Source organism: Camellia sinensis, chromosome 2, assembly GCF_055761805.1.
Source record: "Camellia sinensis isolate YWXY chromosome 2, ASM5576180v1, whole genome shotgun sequence".
Lineage (NCBI taxonomy): Eukaryota > Viridiplantae > Streptophyta > Magnoliopsida > Ericales > Theaceae > Camellia > Camellia sinensis.
Window position 1 is genome coordinate 49712174 of NC_138962.1, and position 12764 is coordinate 49724937.

Here is a 12764-nt window from a genome sequence, read left to right on the forward strand (position 1 = left end):
CCGGCCCGTTCATAATGTGAATATTCACATTGACATATTAATATTAACATTGATAAGAGTGTAAAATTAGCCCGTGACCCATAGACAGCCCGAAGCCCGGGCCCGGCCTGTTGACAATATGAATATTCACATTGACATGTTAACATTCACATTGATAGGAGTGTAAAATTAACCCGCGGCCTGTGGCTGGCCCGAAACCCGGCCGAGGCTCGTGGGCTGCCCTGGCGAGCCCGGCCCAACCCGTTGATAATGTGAATATTCACATTGACATATTAACATTCACATGATAAGAGTATAAAATTAGCACGCGCCCCGTGGCTGCCCGAAACCAACCCACAGCCTGTGGGCGGCCCGAGGTGGTCCCTGCCCGACCTGTTGACAATGTGAATATTCACATTGACATGTTAACATTCACATTGATAAGAGTGCAAAATTGACTCGCGTCCCATGGGCGGCCCGGGGCGAGCCCGGCCTGGCCCGTTGACAATGTGAATATTCACATTGACATATTAACATTCACATTGATAGGAATGTAAAATTGGCTCGTGGCCCGTAGGCGGCCCGAAGCCCGCCCGCTACCCAGGGCGGGCCCAACCCGGCCCGTTGACAATGTGAATATTCACATTGACATATTAACATTAACATTGATAACAGTGTAAAATTGGCCCGTGACCCGTGGGCAGCCCAAAGCCCGGCCCCCGGCTGGGGCGGGCCCGGCCAGTTGACAACGTGAATGTTAACATGTGAATATTCACATTGACATGTTAACATTCACATTGATAAGAGTGTAACAATAACCCGTGCCCCGTGGCTGCCCGAAACCCGCCCACGGCCCGTGGGCAGCCCGAGGCGGGCTGGGCCCGGCCCGACCTGTTGACAATGTAAATATTCACATTGACATGTTAACATTTACATTGATAAGAGTGTAAAATTGACTCGCGTCCCATGGGCGGCCCGGGTTTGGGTCCGGGCCTACCCCGGGCCGCAGGCGAGCTTCGGGCAGCAGACAAATTTTACAATCCTATCAATGTCAATATTAACATGTCAATGTGAATATTCACATTGTCACGGGTCGGGCCAAGCTCGCCTCAGGCTGCGATCTAACTTCGAGCCGCCCACGAGCTGCGGGCCAAATTTACACTCCTATCAATGTGCATGCTAACATGTCAATGTGAATATTTACATTGCCAACGGGCCGGGCCCGCCCCGGCCCGAGGTCAGGCTTCGGGCTGCCCACGGGTCACGGGCCAATTTTACACTCTTATCAATGTGAATATTAACATGTCAATGTGAATATTCACATTGTCAACAGGCCGGGTCGGGCCTACCCCGGGCCGCCTACGGGCCGTGGGCGGGTTTCGGACAGTCACGGGGCGCGGGCTAATTTTACACTCCTATCAATGTGAATGTTAACATGACAATGTGAATATCCACATTATCACGGGTCGGGCCAAGCCCGCCTCGGGCTTCGGTCAGGCTTCGGGCCGTCCACGGGCTGCGGGCCAATTTTACACTCTTATCAATGTGAATGTTAACATGTCAATGTGAATATTTACATTGTCAACGGGCCAGACCGGGCCCGCCCCAGGCCGCCCATGGGCCGCAGGCGGGTTTCGCGTCGCCACGGGACCGGGGCCAATTTTACACTCCTATTAATGTGAATGTTAATATGTCAATGTGAATATTCACATTGTCAACGGGCCGGGTCGGGCCCACCCTGGGCTGCTGGCCAATTTTATACTCTTATCAATGTGAATGTTAACATGTCAATGTGAATATTCACATTGTCAACAGGCCGGGCCGGGCCCGCCTCGGGCCGCCCACGGGCCATTGGCGGGTTTTGGGCAGCCACGAGGCGCGGGCTAATTTTACACTCCTATCAATGTGAATGTTAACATGTCAATATGAATATTCACATTGTCAACGGGCCGGGCCCTCCCCGGGCCGCAGGCGGGCTTTTGGGCGCCCATGGGCCGCGGGCCAATTTTATACTCTTATTAATGTGAATGTTAACATGTCAATGTGAATATTCACATTATCAGTGGGCCGGACCGGGCCCGCCCCGGGCCGCCCATGGGCCGCGAGCGGGTTTCGCGCCGCCACGGGACGCGGGCCAATTTTACACTCCTATTAATATGAATGTTAATATGTCAATGTGAATGTTCACATTGTCGGGCGGATTTCGGGCCGTCCACAGGCCAATTTTACATTCATATCAATGTAAATTTTAAAATATGAATGTTAACATCATTAAATTGCTAATCGTTCAAAAAATATTTATAAAGGTATCAAAATTGAATATAAGGGCATAAGTGTCTAAGAAAATAGTGTAAATCAAGAAAATGGACTTTATGGAATAAAACTATACATACATGGGACTAAATGGGTTAAAAAATTCTTTCATGAACTTCTTGGGTTAAAACACTTCTAAATTGGACTTATCAATAAAAATCCCATTTTTAAATATAATTGATGTTTAATTAAAAAAAATTAAATATTATAAAAGACATATAAATAAATAGTTAATTTTTTTCATATACAATCAATATATAGTAACTTGGAAAATAATCAGATCAAATTACATGATCGATTGACGGACCCATCATTTCTCAGTAAAAAATGATAGAATTCTTTATTGAATTCTCATTTATTTTTTTATAAAAAAATAATTTTTTATTTTAAAATTATATTTTTTTAATTTTTAAAAATAAAGGGAGCTTTTTGATAAATCCACTTTCTAAGAGCTTTTTTCCATTCAACCCATATTCTTTTTACTATTCCATTAGGTCCTATTTGAGATAAGAAGACCAAAATACCCTTTTTCATCTACTTATGTTCTATTTAGTTCACATTATTTTCTTATGTTTCAATAAGTCCTAGGGGTGACATAATTACCAAAATATCCCTAATGTGAATGTTCACACCGTCAATGTGAATATTCATATCGTCAATGTGTAGGGGCCCGGCCCATGTCGATCCTCGTAGGTGCCCGAAAAAATTCGAGTCGGGCCGGGGCGGGCCAGGCCCATTGACAATGTGAATATTCACATTGACATGTTAACATTCACATTAATAGGAGTGTAAAATTGGCCGGCGTCCCGTGGTGGCGCGAAACCCGCCCGCGGCCCATGGGCAGCCCGGAGCGGGCCCGTTGACTATGTGAATAATCACATTGACATATTAACATTTACATTGATAAGAGTATAAAATTGGCCCGCGGCCCCATGGGCGGCCAAAAGCCCGCCCACGGCCCGGGGTAGGCCTGGCCCGGCCCGTGGACAATGCGAATATTCACATTGACATGTTAACATTCACATTGATAAGAGTGTAAAATTAGCCCGTGCCTCGTGGCTGCACGAAACCCGCCCACGGCTCGTGGGGACTCGGGGCGGGCCCAGCCCGGCCTGTTGACAATGTGAATATTCACATTGACATGTTAACATTCACATTGATAAGAGTATAAAATTGGCCAGCGGGCCCGGCCCGACCGGGCCCGTTGACAACGTGAATATTCAAATTGACATGTTAACATTCACATTGATAGGAGTGTAAAATTAGCCCGTGCCTCGTGGCTGCCCGAAACCTGCCTACGGCCCGTGGGCAGCCCGGGGCGGGCCCGGCCATTTTTTTTTAATTCTTTTAAATTTTTTCTATCAAAATTTTATTATTTTTCACAAAAAAAGACACTAGGCCTCGGCACGGGCCGGGCCTTGGACCGAGCCTTGAATGGGCCTTAACGGGGCCGATGGACCGAGCTGGGCTTCAAAGTGATGGCCCAGGCCCTAGCCTAGGGTCTTGGACTAGGCTCGAGCCTGGGCCCAAACGAGCCTTTCCCGGGCCGGGTTGGGCCGGCCCACGGGCCAAAAAATTGGGCCCAGGCCCTAGCCCTGGCACAAGGGTATTCGGGCTTTGGATGGGCCGATGGATCGAGTCTCAGGTCGGGCCGGTGGGCCTGGGCCTAGCCTCAAGCTTAGGTTGGGCTTGGGCGGGCCTGGCCATTTTTTTTTAATTCTTTTTAATTTTTTCTACCAAAATTTTATTATTTTCCACAAAAAAATACATTGCGCCTCGGGCGGTCTGGGCCTCGAACCGAGCCTTGAATGGGCCTTAAGCGGGCCGATAGGCCGGGCCAGGCTTCAAAGTGATGACCTAGGCCCTAACCTAGGGTCTCGGACATGCTCGGGCCCGGACCGAAACGAGCCTGCCCCGGGCCGTGGGCGGGCTTCGGGCAGCCCACGGGTCGCGGGCCAATTCTACATTCTTATCAATGTGCATTTTAACATGTCAATGTGAATATTCACATTGTCAACAGGCCGGGCCTACCCCGGGCCGCAGGCAAGCTTCGGGCAGCGGGCAAATTTTACACTCCTATCAATGTTAATGCTAACATGTCAATGTGAATATTCACATTGTCACAGGTCGGGCCAAGCCCGCCTCGGGCTGCAGTTGGGCTTCAGGCCTCCCACGGGCTGCGGGTCAATTTTACACTCTTATCAATGTGAATGTTAACATATCAATGTAAATATTCACATTGTCAACGGGCCAGGTCGGGCTTGCCCTAGGCCGCTGGCCAATTTTATACTCTTATCAATGTGAATGTTAACATGTCAATGTGAATATTCACATTGTCAACAAGCCGGGCCGGGCCCGTCCCGGGCCGCCCATAGGCCGTGGGCGTGTTTCGGGCAGCCACGACGCGTGGGCTAATTTTACACTCCTATCAATGTGAATGTTAACATGTCAATGTGAATATTCACATTGTCAACGGGCCGGGCTGAGCCCGCCTCGGGCGGCGAGCGGACTTTTTGCCACCCATGGGTCGCTGGCCAATTTTATACTCTTATCAATGTGAATGTTAACATGTCAATATGAATATTCACATTGTCAACAGGCCGGGCCGGGCCCGCCTCGGGCCGCCCATGGGCAATGGGCGAGTTTTGGGCAGCCACGAGACGCGGGCTAATTTTACATTTCTATCAATGTGAATTTTAACATGTCAATATGAATGTTCACATTGTCAACGGGCTGGGTCGAACCCACCCTTGACCGCTGGCCAATTTTATACTCTTATCAATTTGAATGTTAATATGTCAATGTGAATATTCACATTGTCAATGGGCCGGGTTGGGCCCGCCCTGGGCCGCTGGCCAATTTTATACTTCTATCAATGTGAATGTTAACATGTCAATGTGAATATTCACATTGTCAACGGGCCGGGTCGAGCCCGCCTTGGGCCGCTGGTTAGTTTTATACTCTTATTAATGTAAATGTTAACATGTCAATGTGAATATTCACATTGTCAACAGGCCGGGCCGGGCCCGCCCATGGGCCGTGGGCGGGTTTCGGGCAGCCACAAGGCGCGGGCTAATTTTACACTCCTATCAATGTGAATGTTAACATGCCAATGTGAATATTCACATTGTCAACGGGCTGGGCTGGACCCGCCCCAGGCGGCGGGCGGTCTTTTGGCCAGCCATGGGCTGCCGGCCAATTTTATACTCTTATCAATGTGAATGTTAACATGTCAATGTGAATATTCACATTATCAACGGGCCGGACTGGGCCCGCCCCACTCTGCCCATGGGCCGCGTGCGGGTTTCGCGCCGCCACGGGACGCGGGCCAATTTTACACTCCTATTAATGTAAATGTTAACATGTCAATGTGAATATTCACATTGTCAACGAGCCGGGCCCGCCCCGTCTCGCGGGCGGGTTTCGGGCTGCCCACAGGCCAATTTTACATTCCTACCAATGTGAATTTTAAAATATAAATGTTCACATCATAAAATTGCTAACCGTTCAAAAAATATTTATAAGGGTATCAAAATTAAATATAAGGGCATAAGTGTCCAAGAAAATAATGTAAATCAAGAAAAATGACTTTATGGAATAAAACTATACATACATGGGACTAAATGGGTTAAAAAATTCATTCATGGACTTCTTGGGTTAAAACACTTCTAAATAGGATTTATCAATAATTTACCCAAAATAAATGAATGGGGAGAAAATGAATAATTAATTTTGAAGGGAAATATTTTTAAAAAATAAAATTTTGTAATTGGAAATTTGATGAATGGTAAAATATTTATATCCACTTTTTGAATTAAAAAAATTGTTTTCATCTTCTAGTCTAGGTGTTAGGTTGGAGATGTTGTAAAATTTTAAGGGTAAATTACACTTTGCTTTTGACTATTTTTTCATTCTGATTCTTAAAGTTCTTTTTTTTCCTTCCCCTTTGATCCTTTTTGTTTCAAGTTTTTTTTTTTTAATCTACTCCAAAAATTAACAGAAAACAACGCATTGCCAGTTATATGACATGTAAATATTTTATTATATATAACTCACACATCTAATACAAATTAAAATCTCAATATAATAATATATTTTTATATTATGTGACAGCTAATAGCATATATATTTTTTTTATCTAATTTTAATAGTAAATTGTGAAAATTTTAAAATATGACAAGTCAAAATAGGAAAAAAAAAATTAATTTAGGATAAATTACAAACACATCCCTTAATGTTTACTTAAAATACGAATTGCCCTCTGTAATTTTAAAAATTATATACAGACTCCTGAGATTTCTAATTTTATAATAAATGACCTATTTTATTAATAAATCATCAAGTTAATTAACAGTTTTTAATGATGTTAAAAATTTATTTCAATTAATAATTAAAGTAATTTTATTATTGTATATACGAGCAATTAGAAATTTCAGTTTTTTTAGTTAATTCTATTAAATAAAAAATTCTAATTCATAAATATTTGGAATTTTTAAATTATAGGAAGTAATTTGTATTTTAAACAAACTATACAAAGTGCATTTATAATTTGCCCCAAAATGTAATAACGAGAAAATAAAAAGCCAAAAGTGTAATTTACTCAAAATTTAAACGACCACCAACCGCCATGATCCCTCTCTTCCTTCCCTATTCAGTCATTCTGAGAGTCTCAAACACTCAATCATATTCCCCGTCAACAGTTGTCTATTCGAAACCCTAGCTCACACCCTTTTTCCCAGACAATTCGCACAAGCAAAGAAGCTCTTTACGACTCTCCCTCAACATATAAATGGCCCATTTGTACTTCAAATTCTTCAACTCTCAATTTTTCAGCAGTTTCTACCTCTTCATTCCATGCCCTTCACCCCCAAAAACACCCTTAACTCATCCCCAAAGACGAAGAACAAACAATCCAATCCCACTTCGCCGGGCTTGGATCACATTTATGCAGCAGGTATGCTTTTTGGTCCGAATTAATCTACTTACTGATTTTTTATTTTATTTTTTAAAAAAAAGAACAAAATCTTATTGGGTTTTTCAATTTGAGGTGGGTTTATTATGCTCGATTTTAATAGAGCAAATTTCAGATTGCCCTTATGTGGTTTGGCTCATATGCACATAATTAACCCCATGTTGTTTGGAAATTAGCGCATAATCCATTTGGTTTGTTAAAAGCCCACTAATAATTCAAGTGAAAATACTAAAATACCTTGTATATAAGTAACTTCATCGTTAAACTATGGACTTTTCGAAATTCACTTTAAATTTACAAACATTTGGAAATGAGTATATAACCTCTGTTTATGTCTTGGCACGAGTTTCAAACCTGTGTTAACTTGGATAGAATGGCTGACGATGTACTTCAGCTGGGTTATGTGGTTATTTCTAAATGGTAGGTAATCTTCATCTGAATTAAACCACCCCAAGGGGATAAAGTGAAATTTGTCCGTATTAATATTTTCTTTCTTGTTTGCTTCTTGATGTGGGGTTTAATGGTTTTTGGGTGCAGAGTGTTCCGATGATAGCACTGTGTTTCAGGTTGGAGACATGAGCGAGGTTACAATAAATTTTGGAATGGAGGAACCCAATGACACAGATATCTCGACTGAGGTAGCTGATACAGTTATGAACATAGACATAGGTGTGCTCAGCGAAGATGATGGTGATAATGAGAGCAATACTAGTGTGGCCATAGATGTAACTGATTGCGGGATGGAATGTAATGAAGTATTATTGTTGGAAGATAATCGAGATTTTGAATTGTCTGATATTGAAGAATTACAAATTGAAGTGATTGATTGTTCTAGCTCTGGATTCGATTTTGGCCAGGAAAAAAGTGTGCATGCTCTGGAAGGTTGTATGGAGAATGAAAGGCATGAGATATCAAGTCCAGTTAGTGTTTCCCAGCTTGGTGCTTTAAATGTGATTGAAACCATGACCGTGTCCAATCCAATAGAGGCTGAACCAATTCCTGATAAGGAAACTAGTCATGACACATTGGAAGAACTCATTGACACAAACAAAAGTGAAAACACAATGAAGGTTGGCTTTTACTGTTCTTTCTCTTATATACTAATGTGGTTACTTTGCATCTTCACTTAATTATCCTTACTTTTATTATGGCAACAATAATATCAAATTTACTTTAATACTGGCTAAGGTAGTTTGAATGCCATGTATGAGAAGAAGTACAAAAATAAAGTGGAAAATTGTTAGTCATTAGACAACTGCTTTAAAAATGGACAGTAACTATAACCTATCGTTATTACATAACTGTATGGGCTGTCACTGCTACCTATTACGGCCACTATAGCAGCGTGATTAAATTTTACAAATGTAACGGCTGCCACCGTCATGTGACACCAAGGTTCTGAAAAGCGGTTGCGGTCGCTGTAACGGTGGCTGTGACGCGGTTGCGGTTGCGGGGTGTAAAAGCCGTAGTGTAACGATTGCGGTAACCAGAACCCTGAATTTTTTTATTTTTCACACAATTTGAAAAAAACTTACCGGTACACATATTTTTTTTCCATGATCATATTTAGTGGGTTAAAAATAAATATTGATAAATTTTTGTAAATTTTTAAGTATGATCCTATATATTTCATATTTTTAAATCACTATAAATTGAATTTTTTACATTTTTTTTAATAATTAATGACTTTATATTATACAAAAAATCAATCACTAACTATTATATATAAGATAAACAATGACAAAAGTAAGAGAATAAATAAGAGCCTAAATATATATATATATATATATATATATACATATTTTAACCAAGCCAAATAGGTAATGACCACACTTATTATTATTATTATTATTTTCAAACAATATATAGATAGACACACAAACAAAATGGTTTAATGATAGCAGCTGAATAGAATAGCATGGGTCTTATAGTTTCAACAAATCAATAACATGTTCTTCATCTTCCCTCTTCTCTCTCTCTATCTCTTTCTCCTCCATTTTCTCTCTTTATCTTCCCTCTTCTCTATCCCTCTTCCCCCATTTTCAGCTTTTTTTTTGTGTATTTTTTCAAAAGAAACAGTTTGGAACCGTTACGTAACGGTGCGTAACAGGCCGTTACGGCTGTTACGGCACCGTTACGACCGCTATGGCAGCCGCTACGGCCGACACACCTGTGAATCTCAATCACACGGCAAAAGCGGCCGTAACGGGTAGCGGTAACTGCCAAAGCCGTTACGTAACGGCGTTACGTAACGTGTAACGCCCTCAAAATAATAACATTAAACCCAACAAATAAGACAAGCGTTGATAGATAAACTAACCACCTTCTATCATTCATTAGAATTCCATTACATAAGTATTACATGTTAATCTCATAACAAAATGCCCTACGGGCTTACAGCTTTCCAAGTTAATACTTGGTTACAACAAAGAGGTCTAACTCGTTTACACATTAAGCCCTTGGCTTGAAATTACATGTAATACATCAAAAGTAAAACGACAAAACTATGCCCGCCACTAGCCTCCCAGCTATGTCCTTGGAGGTGGCATGCTTCCTGCACCTGAAAATGATGTTCCCATATAGGGTGAGCCACAGCCCAGTAGAAATACACTAAACCAACCATGGACAATGACTAAAACATTAGCAATTGATAGTTGGTCAACACTGATACAATCACATAAATTACATATTTATGTCAACGACTTACAAGTCCCATTTACTTTTCATTTTTCCTTTTTCAACAGATAAGCATGCTAGCTCTATCATCATTTCCACAGATATGTATAAAAACTATATCTCATATTCAGATAAGCATAAAAGCTATATCCACAATCTCAACAGATATGTATATCAACAATATCCACAGATAAGCATACAAGCTGTATCCACATTCTACAACAGATATGTATATCAACAATATCCACAGATAAGCATACAAGCTGTATCCACACTTCACTTCACAAAGATAAGCATATGAGCTCTATCTTCACTTCTCTAGACAAGCATATGAGCTCTGTCTACGGAGTACATCCCCTATCTCCTCCAAATACCTATCCGGTTTAGAGGTCCATCCCCTATCTTCCCCTAAACCGCGGAGTACATCCCCTATCTCCTCCTCTACACACAAAATATATAAACACATTGGTTCTATATACAATCACACAATACATACAATTAATGTATTCAATTAACCGTCAAGTTCCATGACACATTTCATTGATTAGTTTCAGTTTGCCTAATCAACATACATTGTCTACAACAATCACGACTATCCTCCACCGATAGCCCAAAGCAGTTATTTCTAAACAGAAAATAAATGCACAAATGGATATTCAATCAACATTTCATTTCCTCATTTCTCACCAATTAATTATCCCAATTAATTAAACAATGTAATTAGGCCAATTCCCATAATTAACATTTCAACCCTTAGGTCCCATTTTCATCAATGATTCAACATTAATTCCATTTTCCATGCCAAACATGCATCTAGGTTTATTATGAATAAAACCCCAACTTTTGTATAATTGCACAAAAGCCCCAAACTTTCACAAAATTACCAAACCAAGCCCAACATCTCAAAATACCAAAATTTAAAGACAAAACCCATAGAGAGGAGTAGGTTATCCCTACCTCAAAGTTTAAGCCAAAAAGGAGATGAAGACTCCAAGATCAACTTGCTCCAAATCCAAACTTTTTCAGATTAAATTGAAGCTCTCAACGCCCTCTATCTTTTTAACAAAGGCCCTAGGCTAGATTCACACCCTAGGGAGATGAAATCTTAGAGAGAGTGCAAGTTTAGAGTGAGAGGGTGTCGGATTTAGGGTTTAATCAAAGAAAAGGACTGAAAAAGTGATGTTTTAGACGCTGCTGCCCGCTGATATAAAACACGCTCGCTCGAGCGAAGGATTGGTCGCTCGAGCGACCAGACACAGAAAACTCTCGCTCGAGCCAAGAAACACTCGCTCGAGCGAATAAAAACCCAGACCGCTCGAGCCACGAAAAGCTCGCTCGAGCCAGAAACTACAACTCTCAGGTCCAGAACCGGGGCAACACTACTCTCGCTCGAGCGACAACCTCTTCGCTCGAGCGAAGGACCAAAAATCTGGGCAGCAACACTTGGTTCCCAAGCACAACCAACCTGTAACAAATCTGCCCAACACATCCCAAAACTCAAAATACAAAGTAAAGAGGATGCAAACTAGAAAATAAACAACTACCAACATTCACGGACACATGTCCGGATCACTGTACAACAAGGGTAAACCCGGGATCGCTATAACCTCCCCCCCTTAAAGAATTTCGCCCCCGAAATTAAGCACAAGTTTTCAAAAACAGGTTTTCCTCCATTTTGAACAATGTTACAATTTAACATTCAACAATTCGACCCATTACCGGTCATCCCATCCCTTTAACAAGAGATATATCACAATATGTAAACAACATATGTATTGTTAACATGCATCAACATTATGCACTAACTTTCCAATGTCAACAATATACTCAACACATATAATGTCACATTCAACTTCCATATAAGGCAAGTTCCAAACATACTTCCAATTTTCACAACTTAAGACATATATAAAAGCTCTTAAGTTCAACAACATGCAAAATTTAAATACAAGATTACATATCAACAAACAAGTCCGGATATTTCTCTCGGACTCCCAACTCACGTTCCCAAGTGGCTTCCTCCACTCCGTGATGTTTCCACAAGACTTTCACCAAAGGAATGGTCTTGCCACGCAGGACCTGATCCCGCCTATCCAAGACCCGAACCGGTCTCTCCTCATATGAGGCATCCTCATCTACCTCTAAATCGCTCCAATCCAGCACATGTGATGGATCTGGTTCATACTTCCGAAGCATACTCACATGAAACACGTCATGCACTCCGGACAACTGCGGTGGTAAGGCTAACCGATAAGCAACCTCACCTATCCTCTCAAGGATCTCAAAAGGACCAATAAACCGAGGGGATAACTTCCCACTCTTTCCAAACCTCATCAGACCTCGCCTAGGTGATATCTTCAGAAAGACATGATCACCTACTTCAAACGCCAAAGGTCTCCTCCTACGGTCGGCATAACTCTTTTGTCGACTCTGGGCTGTAACAAGCCTCCTACGGATAAGCTCAACTTTCTCCGTCGTCTCCCTAACCAACTCCGGACCCAACAAAGGTGCATCACCCACCTCGGCCCAACAAACTGGAGACCTACATGGTCGGCCATACAAGGCCTCAAACGGTGCCATACCGATGCTAGACTGAAAACTGTTGTTGTAGGCAAACTCTACCAATGGCAAGTGCCTCTCCCACGTCCCACAGAAGTCCAGGACACAACCCCGAAGCATATCCTCGAGGATCTGAATAGTACGCTCGGACTGCCCGTCAGTCTGAGGATGATAAGCCGTACTAAAGGTCAACTTAGTGCCCAAGGCACTCTGCAAACTCTGCCACAACCTAGCAGTAAAACGAGGATCTCTATCTGAGACAATC

The 12764-nt window shown here is 42.0% G+C and overlaps 1 protein-coding gene across 5 annotated transcripts in view; it reads left to right on the forward strand.

The window, feature by feature from the left end:
• The first annotated feature begins 7098 nt into the window (after positions 1-7098).
• LOC114300635 (uncharacterized) overlaps positions 7099-12764 on the forward strand; it is a 67147-nt gene continuing 61481 nt past the window's right edge. For 3 of the 5 annotated variants that reach the window (XM_082914337.1, XM_082914339.1, XM_082914338.1), the window contains exons 1-3: positions 7109-7246; positions 7637-7684; positions 7802-8334. In XM_082914337.1, the coding sequence (XP_082770463.1) occupies positions 7147-7246; positions 7637-7684; positions 7802-8334 (681 nt within the window). In that variant the 5' untranslated portion in view covers positions 7109-7146. Of the gene's footprint in view, positions 7247-7636; positions 7685-7801; positions 8335-12764 lie in introns of all 5 variants that reach the window. The other 2 variants (XM_082914340.1, XM_082914341.1) reach the window with 2 other exon arrangements.